The sequence below is a fragment of the Pelecanus crispus genome, chromosome 5, assembly GCF_030463565.1.
Source record: "Pelecanus crispus isolate bPelCri1 chromosome 5, bPelCri1.pri, whole genome shotgun sequence".
Lineage (NCBI taxonomy): Eukaryota > Metazoa > Chordata > Aves > Pelecaniformes > Pelecanidae > Pelecanus > Pelecanus crispus.
In genome coordinates, this window is record NC_134647.1 from 53,059,069 (window position 1) to 53,079,894 (window position 20,826).

At 40.8% G+C, this 20,826-nt stretch overlaps 1 protein-coding gene across 3 annotated transcripts in view; it reads right to left on the bottom strand.

Moving 5' to 3' along the window:
* ABL2 (ABL proto-oncogene 2, non-receptor tyrosine kinase) overlaps nucleotides 1-20,826 on the bottom strand; it is a 47,920-nt gene that overhangs the window by 6,495 nt on the left and 20,599 nt on the right. For 2 of the 3 annotated variants that reach the window (XM_009480848.1, XM_009480847.2), the window contains exons 1-6: nucleotides 9,065-9,170; nucleotides 5,188-5,358; nucleotides 4,125-4,420; nucleotides 2,624-2,896; nucleotides 1,734-1,818; nucleotides 160-337 (exon numbers count right to left, since the gene is read on the bottom strand). In XM_009480848.1, the coding sequence (XP_009479123.1) occupies nucleotides 160-337; nucleotides 1,734-1,818; nucleotides 2,624-2,896; nucleotides 4,125-4,420; nucleotides 5,188-5,358; nucleotides 9,065-9,170 (1,109 nt within the window). Of the gene's footprint in view, nucleotides 1-159; nucleotides 338-1,733; nucleotides 1,819-2,623; nucleotides 2,897-4,124; nucleotides 4,421-5,187; nucleotides 5,359-9,064; nucleotides 9,171-20,826 lie in introns of those variants that run through there. The other variant, XM_075710094.1, reaches the window with a different exon arrangement.

Here is a 20,826-nt window from a genome sequence, read left to right on the forward strand (position 1 = left end):
CAAGACAGTATTGATACCAGAATAGCCAATGGATAACCCAGTGTGAAGTCTAACTCTGGAAGAAACCTCCCCAAAAGGAACAATTCCTGGGCCACCATGCTGGTGGCCCATTCATCATTGCAATCTGAGATTGTAGCAGTTCAGTGTGACTTCGCTCACCTGTGAATAAAGTTCTTCTTCTCCAGGTACTCCATAGCAGAGGAGATCTGCGTGGCCATGTAGAGTAGCACAACAGCACTCACTTCCTCCCGGTTGCATTCCCGTAAATAGTCTAGCAGGTTCCCATACGGCATGTATTCTGTCACAATGTAAAAGGGTGGCTCCAGGGTACATACACCTAGCCGTGAGGAGGAGGGAGCACGTGAATAAAGCTTCCGTTTCTTCCCTAGCTTATCACTATTTCTGATTTAATATCCACTTGTTGCATTTTGTACCAATGAGTGTTTCTCTGAAGGCTTCCATCTACAAGACTTGGATCAATGCAGCCCAGCTTAAAATTCAGTGCTTCTGTCTATTTATCTGTCCATCTACTTTATGGATAGAGAGAAACATGTCTATCGAAGCACTGCTATTCCTATATAATATACATGAAGAAGTAGTTCTGTTCTTTGGAGGGTTACAGAATGAAATAGGAGTTATTTTGAACATATGATTTGCTTTTCTTCCCCTCTCCTCCTTCATAAAGCTAGAGAGTGGCCAACTGGAAGTAGGTACCTGTCAACTGGCAAGATTTTCAGACTGAAATGTCACTAGAGAGTAATGTGAAGCACTCCCATGTGTGCTAGTTGGGTAAGTGATCAGCACGGTGGGACCTGCTCCTAAAGCAGCATTCTCACACATTCCTCAGATGACTACTTGCTACAGTCATTGCAATTATGTACAAAGTATGTATTAGCGGAGGCGGAGGGCAACAGGATACTCATGTCAAATCTCTGCGAACTCCCACCGCGGCACTGCTGAATGCCTGTTCATACTGTTACACACATACAGGAGTAAAACGCAGCTACACTGTGCATCAGAAAGAACAAAAATGCCTCTCTTTGATGATAAATCTTTTAGTCTCTACTCCTGGAACCAGACAGGGCTGGGCAGACACCTCATCTGTGCCCATTTTTTAAATGGGTACAGAATAGTTGCCATTACTAAAAGCCTTCACATTCTTCACATTTCTCCTTTCATCCTAGGCTTGGCTTGACAGCTTTGCTCCTGAAAGCAGCAAAAGTCCAGAGGCAATTAAACACTAGTAAAGGTTTAGGGTGTCTCCCTAAGAATCTTTGTACATGTAGAATTAACAGCTATGCAGACTATGTATAGTGATCATCATATCATGCGTTTGCCAGTGAGACAAGCAGGGCACAGCCAAGCTGTAAAGCCTGCAGATTTCTTCCATTCATGTGCTGTTTGATCTGACTTTTATCTCCGCAGCCTTGATCTCATGTACTTATTTAGCAATACACAAGGTCCCTTATAGAAGCAGCGATCCGGTTGCCTTCTGCTTAATTATGGACTGATTTGTTCTATTTAGTGCAGCTTTTTCTACAAAAGTCTCTAATTTGAGAAGTATGAAGAACGGTATTTGTTGTGCTTCCAATATATTTTTTTTCTTTCACTTTGAATGTTCTTATATTTTTGTTCTATCAGAAAAATAAGTAATGGAAAATAATTTTGTAAATCTGATTTAATGCAGGAGAAAAGGAATCTGATCCTGATAGAAAGCAAGGTATTTCACTAACCTAACAACTGCACTAGATTTGGGTGCTTGATCTCCTTCATCACAGCAGCTTCTTTCAAGAACTCTTCCACCTCCATGGTATCTTCCTAGATAAACAGAGAGGCAAAAGAAGGGAGAATTTATCTTCATGACCAAGGTCTGCTTAACACCACGTATCCAAGCTGAATATAATTTATATTATATAAAAAAATCCTTATCTCCATTCTGCCGGTTTGGCTTTTAGTAAAGCAAAATGTAACAGCCTTGAAAAGCTGCCTGGCTGGCCTGCAGCACGGCCGAGTGACAGATCTGCAGTACCCAGAAAGCACTAGGCATTCCTGTTTGGTAGCTACTGTGGCTACCAAAGCATTTGTGGCTGGTGAGGGGAAGACTCTCAGGATCACTGACTTAGTTCCCCTGCCTGGCTATAAAAATTAAGCTTGAAAGTTCCCTTACTTAGGGGGTACATAGAATTGTAGCTGCTAACATTGAAACAAATAGAAGGCTTTGAAAAGAAAGATAAACGGAGAAGTTGAGTTTTTCCAGGAGTAGGGGAGATGTTGTAGAGGGTATTTTCAACACCTTTCATTTCTTAAACCTTCCACAGCTATTCTGAGGGAAGGGAAGGGGACTTGGTAACCAGTTCCACAGATCTGACTTGGACATGCAATTCCTGCAGGAGCTCACTGGGCCAAAAGTCCAAGTTGTTTCTAAGCCACATGCACTGGTCCAAGTTTGATAAGCTAACTTGGTTCTGCAAAGCTACTCTCAAGCCTAGATTTTATGCAGATCAGCACACTCCATTTTCTGATATTCATATCATTAGGTGGTATAATTGAGAACATTACAATTTCCTTACCCTTATCATAAACACTGACCAAATGAACAGTGCACAACAATCTGAAAACTCACCTTTAGTGTTTTCACAGCAACAGTGAGATTGTATTTCTTCCAGACACCAACGTACACCTCGCCATACTGCCCTCCCCCAAGTTTGTGCTTCATGGTGATATCAGTCCGCTCCATCTCCCACTTGTCGTGGATGGGAGACACTCCATAGACAGTGGGCTTATTGCACTTGGGTGCTGGGTAATGCAAAGTTGTCACCAGTCCGTCTGCTACTGTTGAGTGATGGTGCACTAGCTCTGCTAGTGTGCTGAAACGGCTTTCTGCTGTCACATATACCTGTTAAGAATGAACCAGGAATCTACTTAAATGAAGGCAGCTGGAAGCTTTCAGTAACACTGGAAAACAGGTACAGTAAAAACATTCTAGCAGGCTTAAAAAAACGGTAAGGGAACCAGACTTTAGAGTATTTGTTCTCATGTTGTTGGGCAAATGAATATTAATCTGTGGGATTGTCCTGGTTTCGGTTGGGATAGAGTTAATTTTCTTCCTAGTAGCTGGCACAGTGCTGTGTTTTGGATTTAGTATGAAAATAATGTTGATAACACACTGATGTTTTAGTTGTTGCTACGTACTGCTTATGCTAGTCAAGGACTTTTCAGCTTCCCGTGCTCTGCCAGGCGCACAAGAAACTGGGAGGGGGCACAGCCAGAATAGTTGATCCAAACTGACCAAAGGGCTGTTCCATACCATATGACATCATGCTCAGTATATAAACTGGGGGGAGTTGTCCGGGGAGCAGCGATCGCTGCTCGGAAACTGTCTGGGTATCGGTCAGCAGGTGGTGAGCAATTGCATTGTGCATTACTTGCTTTGTATATTAGTATTATTATATTGTTATTGTTATCATTATGGTTTTGCTTTATTTCAATTATTAAACTGTTCTTATCTCAACCCAGGAGTGTTTCTTGCTCTTACTCCTCCGATTCTCTCCCCCATCCCAACGGGATAGGGGGAGTGAGCGAGCGGCTGCGTGGTGCTTAGTTGCTGGCTGGGGCTAAACCATGACAGGGATTTTTACCTGCAGAAGGCAGCTAGATATAAGCTATCACTTGAGAGCAGTGCTGTCTCATGCCTTGTGCTTTACAGGACTAGAAACTGGAATTCTTGTAGCCAAGCACAAGGCCAGTTTCTGCATCATTCAACACACTGTACTGCTATTTGATCAGGTTTCAAAACACGAATCAAAACTGCTGACTTACCAAAGCTCTGCTTGTTCTAAGTGGACCAATGGAAAGATATCACCACATCAAACCACAGCTGCTTTGCTCCCTAGCTGCTTTCAGCCAGGGTAAGTACTGTCTGCACTTCTTTCCAAACACTTGGTGTTTGGTGATTTACCACCGAACTCTCAACATACATGTTCTTTTTTTATATTAATCAACCAGTGGACTTGTTTTCTCTCACATACACCCCTCTCTTAACAGTCTGCAACCTGAGAGTCTGTACCACCTCTTAATTCATATCCTTATTTCCTCTCCCCACAGCATTATCCTGAGATCCTTACCTTTCCATCTGAGGTGGTATTGATCCTGTAGTGGTAAACACGTCCTTCGTACCTGAGCGAGATGGACAGCTGCCCTGGGCTGCTCTCGCTTTCACGAACCAGGAAGCTGCCATTGATGAGACTGCTCAACAGATACTCTGCTGCACTGCGTGACACTGGCCCATGGTACCATGAATGCTTTTCCAGGCTGTTCACTGGTGTGATGTAGTTGCTTGGTACCCAGCCCTGCCCATTCTTCGAACGTACCTCACTCCACTCACCATTCTGGTTGTAACCTAGGACTCGCAGCTTCTCACCTATGATCAGAAAGAAAAAAAGAAAAATAAGCACAGTGCAGTCTATTGGGTCTCATTAAGGGAGACACTCCCGACAGCTGACAAAGCCTGGGCTTGTAACTTAACAATAAAAATCTGCAGCAATGATCTTATAACTAAACTGCTATATATAAAGTATTTATGAAGTAAAGTTTCAGACAGAATACCTAGGATACTGTTCCCTAATTTACTGCAGTGCGATTGATGAACTCAAAAAGCTTCCTGTAGTCCAGCTTTTTAGACTAGAAAGACTTTTTCTTCTTGGAGGGATGAGGTTTGTCTCCTTCTTGAAGCCTTAAATGGCATGTGATTTAAAACAGTTCTGCAGCAGGTCACATTCTGATATATGTACTGAAGAGAAATAGAAAATCTCTGTGCAATTCTTAATTCTTGATTTCACCCCAGTTGAAAGTGCTGAATTCTGTTATCAATAATGTAGAGGTTTTCCTCTGCCCCTCTGTAAAATAGGTGTCTCAACGGGCTGATGATTTGGGGAGCCTATAACAGGAACAACTGCAGCTGGGCTAGACTGTTCGGCAGTGTTATACAAAGCTGTGTCTGTACTAAGAGAACTGCTCGGCAGGCGTCTCTCCAACACAAGTGAGAGAGAGACTGCTTATAATCATCAGTTTAGAGAATAATCTTTCTAACAGCACTCATTCCTGTTCCTATCCAGAGAAGGATTCTGCTTTCTATTTTCTGTTGCTAAGTTTTCAACCTAGTAGCTGCTCTGCAATTCAGAGCCTTACCTTTGGTGATGCTGAGCGTGTTGTCACCACTTGCTACAAAATCGTAAAGTGCAACAAAGAGATTGGGATCGCTCTCAGTGGCTCCAAGCAGGTTCTCCTTGGAGCTCCATCTGATGGCTTCATTCAGTGCCTGGGGTTCAACATCGCAACCATAGGGGCGGTGCAGGGCCTCTGAAGAAAAAACAGAAGAGGAAATTACTTTGTGTACAATTGTAAATAGTTCAAAACCCAGTGCACAGCAGAGCGAAGCTCCTACTGCACAATATGCTCTTTATGGAAAGGGAACACCACGTCTTAGGTCGGTGGTTTTCAATACCCGCTTTGCTGACTCTTGATTCTATAGTTTACTTCTAAAGTGGGCTGGAGAAAGTCATTAACTTCCCATATACCAAGTAGCAAGCTGTATATATAAAATTCCTATTTAATATTTGTTATAGATTTCTATTTATATACACCTCTATTTTAAAGTATTTTAGGCAGTCACAGATAGAAAAATAGGGGAGAAATTAAAAGCGCAGTTGTTTTTTTTTTTTATGTGAAGTAGTGAAGGAAACCTTTCGACGCTGAAATGTTATGTTTTATGTCTTTATTGTTTCTGTGGCCGAAGTAGGTAGCCTGGATCTGAAGCCGACATACAAATACAGGCAAGACAAACTAAATTATGACACAAATGAGATCTATAGGTTGGGACAGTAACTGATTCAGTATTAGCAGGAATGATGGTGATTTGTGATATATTTCAACAGTGCATAAAGAAGAGGTGGAAAACTGACAGGGACAGAAAGTAGTAAGGGTGATGCTAGGTATTAAGCAGCAGTTTCTGAATACCCAGGCACTTCTGTTTTGCTGTTTCAAAGGACAACTGATGCAAACTTGATAGTACAAGGGAGTTGGGGGAACAATCAGAGTTGTTTTATAGGCTAAAGAAAAAAAGTCCCCACAGTTTCTGTGATGATGAAAGCAATCTAAATACACAGGGTTTTGGAAAGAACTGTAGTAAAAAGCAAAACTGTCTGAACGCTTCATGATAGTGCTATGCCAAGACCATCATTGGCTTTCTAACCCATAGAGAGGGTTTCCAGGAACAGGTGGCAGAATAAATTTCAATACTAAGACAAGAGAAAGAGCGATGATATAGTTTCATACATGTGGGCTGCTCAAGGGGGCAAAAAAATATGAAGGTGTAAAGATATAAATATTTTCTCTGATGGCACAACTGACGTAAGTTCCTGTCCCAATATATATTTCCAAATTCTCTTGTTGAACTTACTTATGGAAATTCACTGTAAAAAGATTTAATTAAATGCACCAAACATAAAAAATCCTCTTTAAAAAGTTGGATGCTTTTTTCACTTTACAATCATTGCTTTGGCCTGTTTCTGTGGGGCCAAGAAGTCAGGCTCAGGATGTTTTTAAGCTGACCACTGGCAGAGAATGTGTGTCTATAATACCCCCCTCCCCGCACTCCCATGAGTTTCATATTCGTGAGCAAGAGCTAGCCTATAAGGCACTTTGAAAGAGAACAAAGAGCTCAAATGCCATACAGGATGGGAAAACTGGGAAGTCAGCGAGACACAAAACAGGAAGAAGCCTGTGCCAAGTAACAGGCAAACATATGCCAAACCTGTGTCACAGGACAGAGATCAAGCCTGGAAAATGAGGACGTAGGGGCGTTCCCAGCATCTACATGCAATTTTTGACTGTATTGTAGGTACCTGAGAAAGTAAATGGTTCAGGTTTGTTCTGTTTTGTTTTTAAACACATAGCTAAGTGGTTTTTGACTGTATTTCTGGTAATCATTCAGAGTTATACTGCTTGCATAACCCGTTCATCTTGTAATTACTTAATAACCTACCTGCCGAGCCTTGCCAAAGTAGCACCCTACCAAGGTTCTCCTAGCAAGAACAGAAGTGACTAGAGATTAAGCTACCAAAGCGTCACTTCTTTGATTTCATTATCTGTGGATACAATATTTACATACACTTCTTGTTCCTAACCATCAACTGCAATTAGTTTTACAATACACTAATCCATCAGACTGGGTGCTATCATGGAAAAGAGAGGAAATCCATATGTCTGCTCAGCTACCTACATTATAGCACGGCTGCCAACATCCCGCTGTAATTTTTTAGGGCTGGGTATGTGCATATGCATGTCCAGTTGTTAAGCACCAGGGAAGAACACCAGTACCTAAATCCAGCTCTCTTTATGGAGTAAAAATACATATTTAATAAAATAATTACATTCTTTATACTCCTACAGTGACTTCTGTTAGACAGAGTGTTTCAGTGCCTTAAGCAAAGCCACTCAGCAAATATGCTATACAAGAAATCTGACTTATGCATCTCTGCTAAAGAGCAAACACAAAAGTAGGCAGTGTTTCCAAAATATATCCGACCTTGCAGCTCCAAAACACCTTAATGGTGTTTAAATAACTTCTTACTTTCAATTATGTATCTGCCGAAATGTGAAAGGCTTTGAACAAAAATATATGCATTTGTTCCAAATCAAGGCATACTTTAAGTTTCTTTCTCAAGCCAGAAAAGTTCATGAACTAAGCATCCAAGCCCTACTTAACAGACAGCACAGAGTTAAGCACCATGCACTCGATGGGTAAGCCTGAAGCAGCCTAGTATCAGCTCAGCTTCAGAGCTGCTGCAGCAAATCCCATGACCAGCTAAGCCTGCCCACACTGAGCCCAGCAGCGGGCACTTTAGCCAAGGCAAAACCAGCAGAATTGCCACCGGCTGCTTAGTGCTGAGCAGCTCTGCCCACACGAAACCATTTGTGGTGCTGTGCTGGATTGCCAGATGTGGGACTACTACCACTCCTCGGGAATGCCTGGGAAGCTGGCACACGTTTTTAACACCCACTTTATGTACAAAAAAAGCCAGCAGAAGTTAATGTTTGATGAGGAGCTTCAATCACCTCGCTAAGAGTGCTTACTTAAAAATTGCATTACCTAAAAATCAAATGCTTTTAAGGGTTCATGTCTCACTAACTTCCTTCACTTTCATTTTTAAAGTGACCTGGATGCTTAAGTAACCATAAAGGTTACCCAATATCTACCAAAGGGGAATTTACCAGGATATAAAAGTACCTATTGCAGGTTACTATTACATAATAACCTACGTGGCTCAATACAGTGTGGGATCTATACCATCCAATATGGAAGGATATGGAAGGTCAGTGAAACATGATAATCACACAGACCTCATTAAGGAAACCAAGATAACCAAAGCATATCACAAATGATACCACTCCAACTGAATAGTCTGCAAGCTCTATTCACACCAAAAGTAAGGAAATGAGCTGGGAAATTCTGTTTTATTAGCTCCTTTTAAAGGCTAACCATAAATCATGTATTACCACTTTTATTTCCTATACAATGGAAAACTTACATCATCATTTAGTGTACAAGTAATACACAGTCATGAGAGGAGGTTATGCTTCATCCATCTCCTTCCTCTTCTTTATTCCCACAATACAATTTGCTTCTCTCCGGATATGAATGCTTTTCCGATTCAGCCAACACGCAAGGGGTGTTTTGTCCTCCACCCTGTGCTGCCAACACTGCAATTACCAATCTCTTCAGTCCAAGAGCAGGAAGGTAGTATACGCTAAATCTTAAATTTTAGAGTCACAACAAGTGCTGAAGCAGTCTCTATTTCTGAAATACTAACTGTGTAACTGCTCATAAAAACGAAGCATTTCAGTAATCCTAAAACCCAGATAAAAGCAGGCAATTGCAGTCCTGCCCGTGGCTGGTCTTGTACTACAAGACAAAGATAGACTTGAAAGGACCCACATCCTCCTTGAAGCACTTGGAGAAATAAAGGAAAGGGACAGCACAGCATTACATCCCTGAGCACCATACCTGTGAAACTCACGCCAGGCTCAGAGGCTTCCTCGCCAAGGCAGCAGAGCAGCTTGCCCTCTTTGCCATAGCTGCTCGACTGGAAGAGGACCGTCCCCACAATCATGCTGTGCTTCGCAGCAAGCAGAAGAGGCTGCTTGACACGAGAAGTCCTGGGCTGCCACTGCCAGCACAAATGCCACCACTTGCCGATGGTCGCTGCTGGCAAGGCTGGCGGCCAATGAAAAAGCAAGTGCTGCTGAGCAGGCAAAGGAGAAACTGGGAAAATCAAGCTGCAGGTTAACGTGGTTATTAGCTGGAAGTGAGGGTGGAGCTTCCCAGGGAACGCTGAACAAACAGAGGATGTGGGGACTGGACTGCAAGTTGAAACAATTTTGAGATGAGCTATGAAGACAGAGTTTTGTTCCACTAAGAGTTAGGCAACAAAGCGTTTGGGAAGAAAGCAAACAGTTTCCTTGGAGAAATTCCTTCATACAAATTACAAAACAGATCACCCATTAAGGGGACCACCCAGATTGATTCATTCTTCCACTCCACATACCATTGCTGGAGCACTATTTACATGAATCAACAGGAAACGATGTTAGTGAAAATACACATCTAAGAGACGTACAAGCACTGAGGAAGTAAACTCTCTTGAACATTTCAGGATTTCAGAAAGAAACAGAAAGCAAGGGCAGTACAGTATTCCCAGTCTGAGCTGCATATCTGCTGATTTAGTAAGACTCAGGACAGCTCTCTGAAAGGGCACTATCAAATTACCTCTCAAAAAACGTAAGATTTATTGGATGGGTTCTTTAAAAGCCCTACTTTTCTAGCAAAGGCTGTATGGTTTGTAGCTGGAAAGGCTCCTCCTAACATGTGGACAAGGAAGGGTTAAAGAAGAACAAGCCATCACCATAGCATACTCACACCTGGGAGGGTGGTGGGCCTGCAGAGGGGTATAAAAGGGAGCAGGGAAAGGGAAGCAAGTGGTTTGGCCATTTGTAGGGGAGAAGAGCTGTTGCAGCACACCAAGAAAAAAAAAAAGCAGCATTTCTATAATCCATAAAATCCACTGTTCTGTGAGAAAGGCAGCTGCACCATGTGATGAGGACTCAGATCAGGCTAAAGGTAAGAAATGAGCAACCTGGCTTATTCCAAATGTTTGCGTTTTGTAACGCTGTGGATGTGGAAAAACACTATATAAAACTGTGGATATGCTGTGGTGATGAGGATTTGCTTTTCCCCACATGGCCTGTGATATGAGTCATTTCCCCTGCCACCATCACCTAATGTATGTGGAAAAAATAACGAGACAAAGAAAATGCTTTAGGATACCTGCATACTGTTGTCTTCCTAAAGTTCTGACAAGTGGGTGACCTTCTTTCCTTCTCCTGCAAAACCAAACTCGGTGAATCCTGCAGTGTGCTACTCAGTAATTATAGGCTGAGATACCTTTACTTAAAAATTCCTAGGCTTTATCTCTTTCCCCTTTGTTTCTTCCTCTTGCAGTTTATTGTTTTCTCCCCTCTCTTCTGTGCTCTGAGTACTCTTAATTACACTGTATTTGTACTAACCTTTGTGTTTCTATTAATACACAAAGAATAAGCAGAATCTGTAGGCAAAGAGGTCATAGTCTCAGAAACAGAAACACATGGATAAGCATTGTGACAAACAAGCTTTTCAGGTGGGTCTGAAATGGTACCAGGAAATGGCAAGCTATATATGGATCTGTGACTACATTAGTCTTAGCTGTAATAGTTAAGAAAGTTAATAACCAATTTACTTGTTAGTTAAAATATGGCAGATCAGTAATTGGTATCTCTGGAATAAAGAAGGAATAGCAGAAAGTTAGATTGGATTAATAATGTAACTTGTAAATGTATCTATTGAACCTCTTAATTTTAGCCTCTGTATCCTTAGCCAAAGCCTAATGGCTGTCTGGTCTGTTAACGAGCTCCTGATGTGAATCAAGTAGTGGCCAGTACTGGCATTATGGGCAAGTAACATTTTGTCTGTAAGCTTCCTGTAACAGGGCAATTCTGTCCCTGCACCCTTCCAGCCACCCTCCTGAAGGTGTTTCTTAGCGGGAGGGACATGGGGTGTCCATACACAGTGCATAGCTGTTCATAAGGTCCTGTCAAATGCACCCAGGCAGAATAAAATCAGGTATCTTTCTATCTTCTAGATGAGCATTACTTCTTTTACAACTGATTTTCCTAGATAGTTATCTTACACTGTAGGCCATCACCTTGACATCCGCATCCACCACATCTGCATCCTGTTCCTATTCCCTTCACGGTAAGTACACAATATAACATCGTAATTCTGTATACTCAGCTTCCTCAGTGGAAGAATCCACCTTTCAGGCACAGCAGCTCTTCAGACTATTCCCTGTGGTGCCCTTCAAAGCTGTTTCCTGAGAGCAGTTACCCTTCCTGTACAACTTAAATCATCCATTTAGAAACATTTCTCTAGTTCTTCCAGCAGTGGGAAAAAGTTGAATATAAGGAAATCTTGCTGACTATGCTACTTTGAAATGTATAGTTCAGGGAACTTCTAAAAAAATTCGCTGTCCTCTGAATTTATGAATCAACTGTCAGCGTCTCAAACAAAAGAATGTGTAAATAGCAGTACAGCTCTGAAAAGGATTTGGTAGGGTTGGCAGCAGGTCAAAGTGACTGGTTTGTCAATGGAAGGAAGAGAGACAAAGTAAGGGTTATAGGGTAAGTACTGGTTATTGCATACGGTCTCAATCTGATATCTTAGCATTTTACATCAAAAACCATAGGGTGTATTTATGTGTGTGTGTATATATATACACACATGGTGTTCTATCTTCTGGCCTCTCACATGCCTCTTTCACAAAGGGACACTTGAATACAAGGCCACCGAGATCCCTGCATATGCCACATCTTTCACTTTATTTTCACTTTGAGTTTTCAAACTGAATACCAATATAAATATCCATGATGATATTTTACACATAGACTCATTTTATATGCTTGCTTTTAAGACTACCAAAGAACAGACATTGGTCAACTTAAAGCACAGAAAGTAGACCACCAAGTAACTAGCAACTGCTAGTATAATTGGTATTTTCTACTGCATCTTCAAAACGTACATCACTAGACTTCAAGATCTTTAACCAGCTTGTTAGTGGGAGGATTTCTGCCTTAATGAATATGAGGAAACAAAATTGATAACACAGCAGCAAGTGGGTTTCCTATTTTGCTGACACGATTGGAATAGTATCAAGTTCTACAGTAGCTTTGTTTCTGAAGCCAAGTCTCAGCACTTCCTACTAACCAAAAATACTCAAGGCAAACTACATACTAAAAAGCAAACCAATGCTGAACAGGCCAAGTTCCTGCTGTCTAATAATGTGGTAGCATAGAAGCAGACCTATGAACTTTCTTTACCTCATAACAGACTTCAGCCCTTACCTAAACGGACCACCTAGTCTTTCTGCTGACATACATGTGGCCATGAAAAACACCAGTTTAAAGAGTTCAGGCAGCTCACATATGGCTTTGGTAAAATGCAGGCAACCTAACTAAATGCCATTCCTAGGTGTTCCTCTCCTGCAAGCAACCAGACTCTTAATAATGTGGTTTGCTTGAGCTAGGCGCAGATCCATAGTTAGTCTTTGGGCCTCCCACAGAGCGGTGCAAGGTTTAAGTATTGTAAACAACCCACTGAATAAAGCCAAGAAATACAGCTTCAAGCCAAGAAATTGGGATGGGCAAGGAATAGGTTTCTATTTATGGTACCAGGCTGGGAGAGACAGAATGGGAGGAGATTTCAGTGTCAGTGACAAAATTGCATCATGAACAGCTCACATCATATAAAAAGAAATGTTTCAAGCCAAGCTGGTAGCACTGTCTTGCCTCAATTATCAATATATCTGAAATAGAAAAGGTTAATAAAAGTGATCTTCAGTATCACAGAGAGAAATATATGGAGAAACCTAAAAGTTCTCCATACAGTTCACCTCCTAAATGCAGATTTATTTTGTAGCATGACAAACTGCTGCATGAGGCATTCCCCTGCACTTATTTAATGGTTAAAGTGGTGGGTCTTCACCTCAAAGACACGCTTTTTGGCTAGCTTGATATAAAAATCCAAGGGAAGACAAGGTTTGGGGTTTTGGTGTCAATGAATTTTAACTGGTAGAAGGAGACACACAGATTGATCTCAGCTAGTTACATCAGCGCATAAAGAATTCAAGACATTGTCTGTCTACCTGAACATGACAAGAGGTTAGCTCTGTTAAGATTAAAACAAACTGATGTTGATAGAAGGAACTGCCTGTCTTCTGTTTCACTGGTTCCAATTATCCTCTGCCTTTGTTATTAATGCTATCAAACATTCAGAGGTGTCCCTCAGCCTGTTTCCTTGCTCGGATGTCAGTGACACATAGGTATACCATTAGTCCCAATACTAACCTAATGCAGGACTTCCCTGTTTTTTTCCTTAACTTCTTCCTGGTAAAGAAGTATCTTTTTGGTACAGAACACAGAATGAAATAAATCAAGCTTAAGGTCCAAAGTATTAACTTGAAAATCTTCATTCAGTTGATTTCTTCATACATCAACAACTGTATAGGCTGTAAGTGAGCAAACCTTCTGCTGAAGCATTTGGTAGCATTGCTGTTTTAAGAGAGAATTTCAAAGTAGATGAAGTATTGATCATCTTCAGTACAAATGCTGCTAACTCTACAGACTGGCTCTCATTACCTCTAAGACTTTCTGTCCTCACAGAACTTTGGCAGGCAAGTGACTCTGGGATAAATGTAGCTAGCAAAATGATGCAGGTTTTTAGATGCATTTAAAAAACACTTCAGGGTGAGGAACTCATGTGATCACAGGAGAGCTGGTCCTAACAGTTATTAAAAGGTGCAACAGATGTTTCCTGTCACAGGTACTGAGAATGGTCAGAAGCATGAGAATCCACTCAAAGTACCAATCTGCCTTCTTTGAATGTGCCTCTGGGTGAGGAACCAAAGCCCAACAGCACAACAGATAATAAGAAATACACTTTCCTGAAGTGAGAGAGAGATTTTAATTACATTAAGATGATACACAAAAAGGATTTTAGAACAAAAAGCTACAAATGTAACCTCTTTGCAAAATCCTGAATACTGTATCAAAGTGTTTGTTACCTTAAGTACTAAGGATTTGTTCAGCTCCTATAAAGCTAGTAAGCTTTGCAATTCCTGCTATCTAGAAACAAGTAGAGAGACCACCAACTTCAGATGCTCTGTGTTACATACCTCTTTCCATTGAGTACTGAGGTGATGAAAGTCCAATCTTTGTTCCTCTGAATTCTGCCTATAGTGGCCAGTAACTACTCCCACAGTAACAGTTTTAGGGAAAGGAGTGCTATTAAGGGACACACAGATTTCAAAGATAACTGGGAAACTGCACGCATGTAGATCAAAAGTCTATCTGACATTCTTCCTCGGTCATGGTAAGTTCCAGTAAACCTCTCCAGTATGAAGGGTAAGGAGGATTAGGTCACCCGGTCCTTCTCCAGGAAAGGTGGGATGGCCAAACATTGACAGCTTACACCAAGTCATTTAGCATTTTTTTTTAATCAGTTCTGTAGGACAGAAGTTGCTTAATGTGGATTACACTTCAACAGAATTCCCAAGGAGTCATAACACTGGCCAGATGGAAGTCAAGACATTATCTACTTCTAAACAAATCAACTGAATAGCTACTTACTGACACAGTGTTAAGACGAACATTTGCAGAAAGGGCCCTTCTGCAAAAAGAATACTTGAAAAATCATGGCTCAACTGACCCCTAAGCAAGCCAGAAATATCTACACTAACAAAGGCTAGTGGGTGAGAGGTTTATTTTGCAGATGTAAAGCACTAACTGATCAGACATTTGAGTTAACATGACATAAATGTCCAAGGCGCTTTTCAAGTGACATAATTACATCTTATTAGAAGTCCTACAGTATTAGGTACTCTCCTTAGACTCAGCTCCTGGAACAATGACCACATTAAAGAGTTTCTCAGCTGGCTTTTTAAAATTTATTTCTAGCCTTCTTAGTTAGAGGGAAAATTGGAAGGAGAGGGTAGAGCCTAATTCACTGGCTTGTAATCTCAGGAGTGAAAGAAAACATCAATTTAACAGACCAAATTTGAGCTGATGTCACAACTTGAGGCCCAAGTAATTATTTTTGCAAGTGCCCTGGACAGGCAGCATTGCTTACCTTTTGGAGGATATTCGGAAGGCAGAGCTCCCCAGGTGAGCTGATACAGCTTCAGTTTCCAGTACATGAGTTTAATTTTTTTAATGCAATCCCAAAATGCTTGTTAGCACAGATGCGACTTCTCAGTTCCATCCACCCACACTGAATAAGCAGCAACTGCCAAAGCTACACAGTACTTCTGTTTTAAAAAAATTCTCTAGCTAAAAATAAATCACAAAACTGTCAACCTCATCTGTCAGCAACCAATATGCTGTTCAAGCCATTGTCCACAGCCATTTTCTTCTCTTGAAGAAAAAAGGGGTTTCCTTTTTAAAATATTTACTTCATTTGACTAAAATACTCCTGTGATCTTGCCTCCTTTGAAATAGATTTGTCTTAGAAAATAAACCAGAGTTTCCGTTACTCCAAGAAAAGCTGAGCTTTAGCATGAATACTTGCCCCAAAATTGCATGCTGTCTTGTTAACTTCAGAACCAGGGAAAACTCTTAATGCGGATGCTTGTCAGGAGATCCCCAGAGTCTGACATTCAGCTGAGCTCTGGCTGAGGGAGCTTTAGTTGTCTTGCTCCTCAGCCCTATGGGCTGATTCACTTTTGTGGGGGGCAGTGTGAACATGCACGTATGAAGTCAGAGAAACACATCCATCGCACTAAACTTAGTTACTGGCTGCTGTGCCACTTCCCGTTGGTGAAACCCAGACACTTGTAATTGGCTCTGCTGACCAGACAAGGGACTCCATTCACCAGCGCCGTTTCCAACAGCTGCTAAATAACCCGGGTAACACAAACCCCAGCCTCGGCAGAAGGAGAATTCCTAGCTCAGCGCCGACAGCTTTGCAGTTTCAGGCTGTGTCACTACATTTGCTTTATCAAATCTACTAACAGCGGTGTTTAGCCCTCGTGTGTCTGAGTCCAGTATTAAGACAAGAATGTATTCACTGAAATAACGTTTTTGAAAAACCCTTTCTGGGTTATGGCACAATTAATACAGCTTTAAAGGAAAAGAAACTACAGTAAGATTGAGCAAGTTCAATACTCCTAAAAGTAAACAAAGCTACAAAAAAAAGTCACTGTTTGACTTGCTGCTGTAGTAATAATATCAGTTTTATTACAAAAAAGGATAACTGTAAATGAATAGACAAAGACTATGAATAACTTAAGTGGATCTGGACTAAAAATGCTTACATAATTTAGTAGGTTTGTGATGGATATTGTTCAGTAGATCTGATATTTTTGGACAGAATAATAAAAGAAAGTGTTTCAAAAATAATTAACTGAAGAGAGGCAAGACTAGACAATATATTCAACTTGAAGGAATTTTATGCAGCTGAGATACAAACATGCATGTTATGTACATCCACTACTATAGTGGTAGCATCTACTGTAAAGTTGGGCATTGAGATTATTTTTTCTTTTCAGGATGTACAAGTACTTCTTGATTGTTAACATCAAAACTATAAAACATTTAAAGTGTGATAGGAAAAACAAGTCCTGCCTGTCAGATTTAGCAGAACACTTAAGAATGTCAAAAGCAAGTCAACTAGCTGATAACTCGGATTCTTCAGGCACGTAACAACAACTATAGTGGGTCACTTATAGCCCAGCATCCTGCTGTTACCATTGCCAGCAGAAGCTGCCTGGGGAAAGGGTAATGATGCTGTTCCAGAATACTTTCCAAGCCTCCACCATGTTGCAGCTTGAGGTCTTTCCGAGCCAGGGCTGGCATTGTTGTAGCTAAATTTCCTAACAGGCTTCTTCCATTATTTTGTCCCGTTGCTGTCTTGAAGTAATGCAAACTAAATTCATCACATAAAGAACAGAATAAAGAACAGGCTCTTACTTGTTTTGAACACAACATCTGCTAGTTTCATTGAGTGCTCCTCGTCTGTACAGTGGCAAATCCTGAACGATCACTACCTGTTGGAGCTTTCCTTGCCACTTGTGACTTTTACAGTCCTTTATCTTGTTCTACCTCAGCCACATCTCTTCCAGGCTGAAGAGTCTGTCTTAGGCAGTCTGATGTTGTTATTGTCTTTAGTCACCTTTAAACAGTCCTCCTTTGAGTTTTTTCTAGCTCTACCATAAACCCCTCCAGACAACCAGATCAGAGTTACATGCAGTATTCAAACCATAGCCTTGTACAGTGGCAGAACTGTATATTTTTCTATTCCTAACACTCTGCTTTTTGGACTATAATTCTAAATGTTGTCATGATACTGTCTTCTTACGGCTTGAAGATTTATTTCTATTGTTGTAGCTCAGAGCTAAATACCTCATACACAAAACTAGAAACATTTCCTCTGTGTACCACCTTCCACATGTTTACACTCAAATCTTGTACCACTTCTTCAACCTGCAACCTCCTACAATTCATCAGTCAACTTTTGTCTCTGTCTTTAGTAACTTAATATTATTAGCAACTTTACCATCTTGCTATTTGCTTTCTTCCTCTTCACATCATTTGTCATAGTCTGATAGTAGCTTTTAATTAAAAAAAACAGGTGAATTGAAGAAAAGTCAGAAAGTTGAGTAAAAGACATTTTCTTTAGTCCTATCTGATAGCTGCTTCATTTCTAGCACCTTTTCACTAAACAAAAACATTAATGCATTCCAGCAAGTTATATACTCTAATCAATGCTTAGTACAGTGTATCATCTGGTCAAGTCATCAGATACTGCTATCCTATGGTGAGGAGCACTTAAAGACAAAAATTACTTTGTAAGGGAAACTGTTGAACTAGAAGACTGGTCAAAGAAGGTGTAATTGACTCTAGGGAGAAATACTGCAGGAGATGGGAAACTTGAATGTGCCTGGATGCAAACAGAGCAGAAACATCCTGTAGATGATGGGTTTTTTCTACTAACTTGTTTTCAGAGCAGTAAAGAAAAAGCAAACAAAGCACAACAGTGTGGAAATGAGTGACTTAATTCCCCAGAAACATTAGGCCATATCTTTTGACCAGGTTAAAGATTGCCATTTCAAAAACCAGAAACTGCAAGAAAAATGCTTAGATTAACCTTAAATTAGGCTAGCAAGAAGATTAGGCTAGCAAGGACAGAATCCGATCTATAGACAAATAAACATCATAAAGGAGGTAGCTGCAATTCCAGATTTATCTAACAATTTGTCAAAAGACAAATCTGCACAAAAGCCAAGATCTGTTGCCAATTTACAGTGCTAACCTGAACACTAACAGTTTGTTTTTCTATAATACTGCAAACATTCCCTCCTTGTGCTGGGGAAATATGGAAGACAAAAATAGTTGTATGGATTTATGTAGGATAATAAAGGGCTTTGAGGCAATCCTAACTAAATTAAATCCTATTTTATTGAATTGGTACCACAAAACTTTCTATTCACCTGGAATAAGAAGAGACAGACAACATAAGCTATATCGTAAGAGTAAGGCAGGGTTTTCAAGACTGGATTATGCACATGAACTTAAAAGCACGCTAAGATTAACAGCAAGAGGGGAAGGGATGAATGCTGCCTTAGCCCCCTCAAAATGCAGATACTCCAAAACCAAAACAGACAAGTGTTCTTTTGGACTACTTCAGTGATGAAGTTCAATAGAGTGCTAGTTCCCTGATTTTAACCAAATCTATTCCTCTTTTGTTCTGATTTTCATCTGTTGCTTAGAGGTTTTTGAATAGAAATGCAAAACGACAAAGAAAGTATCCGCTGCCTTCTAAAACAGATCCTGCAAATAGAAAAAGCAAAAAAAAAAAATTATTACATTTTGTCACTTGCTTGCCACACAATTAGTTGACTAATTTTTCCTGTTCAGAGGGTGAAACAACAGCTCAGTGTTGACACAGTCAGGGAATAAGGCCCACTGCTAGTTATTTAAAGAGCCTTCCTCCCACTTAATACTGGCATAGTTGTCTGAGACATCTCTCCTCTGCCAGTATTTGCGGTGGTACGACTGGGATGCTCAGAGGATTGGTCAGTATATTGTCAGCTGTTTTTAACTAAAGGCTACTCTAGCCTCTATTACTGCTTCTGCCTTTGGGTGCCACCTCCCCCAATGCTTAATTTACTCTATTTACTATATATATTCTGAGGGAGGAAGGAAGAGGGAAAGGGCTGGAAATTCCCAGTGGTAGGTCTAACATTGCGGCTCACTCAGCATTTCATTTCCTCTCCCTCTGTAAAGTACTAGTTAGTTCCTAAATTGCATCCATCTACAACATCAGGTTTTGTAGATTTTACTGTGGATAGTAACATGCTTTTCTATAAAGCCAAGGAGTACAGCACATCATGAACTGGGAAGATGCATCAATATTACCTTGCCTCTTATGGCATTGGTAAGAGTTTTTACATCTGCAGCAATGGTAGCAGTGACAAGTAGAAATGCACAGAAACTGCCATTCAAGTTGATACAAGTTATCACTGATATGTGACATGCGTGAACAAGACAAAAAATAGGACTTTAAGTCATACAAATCAGAGAAATCGAGCCATTCATGTAGCTCATAGGAGTACTTGCAGCCCCCAGGAGGAATGGCATCTGTACTCTGCTACCACCATCAATCAAAGAATGGGGAAATTAATGAAGTGCAAGATGACTTAACCTAAACTAGAAAATAAGATCTCTGACAAAAGAACATTAGCTGCATTCAGTTTCAGGGCAAGATTTTTGCCAGTTGTGCCATACAGCTTGCTTTGAGGGAGGTACCTAAAACTGCTTCTTAATTTGGGAGCATTGTTTACAAAATGTAAATTTTGAACTGAGATTGAGACCAGTCTAACTGTGCTATCCAGAAACTTGCTTGCAGTGTCTGCACATCTTCTGGTTTGAAAGGCCAAGAAAGGTCCCTTTATCTTGTTAAATTAAGAATTTTTTTTTTCTAATTAGACAGAGTTCCACCTCATTCCTTCCTCCTCCCACTCCACAGAAAAACATTCCCAGTTGTTGCTGGCCTACATAGGTTGTCAGGACAGCTGACTGCTTGGATTACACAGGGCTATATTGTATCCTCTCAAGAACCAGCCACACTAAGTGCTTCCTTTGGGACCAGGGCTTGCTACTGGGCTGATAACAGCACACCAGGTGCTGTCTTGAAGTTGGAAATTCCAAGACAACAGGCAGTCCTGCAAATGTTCCTCTCAAAATCATTCCCCCTCTTGAGCCTCTTGCATTACAAACCTACTCCACATCAGATATTCAAGTAACCAAAGCATGGTGAACTTGTACTCACTTCTGACTTAGCCTCTTAAAGCAAAGGGACAGAATGCTGCCTTCTGCTTTTTGTCCAGGTATTGGAAACTAAAGCAGCTCTGGCTTTTGGTAGCTTGGGAGAAGATTCTTCAGTTGTATTTCTACTATTTACAGCAGTTATCTATGGCAATCCTGTATTTAAATGTTTTCAAAATAACTGTAGCTCTCCTCAATGCCGTAGTTACAAAGCAGAACATTTGCTATCCCGTGTAGATACTGCTTCCAGCAAAGGACTTCTCTATGTCATCCTTATGGAGACCTCTTATTTAGCACTACTGTAAGACAGTCAATTGCTGCCGGCTTCTTGAGATGCCACTAAAACCCTGCCTTTTA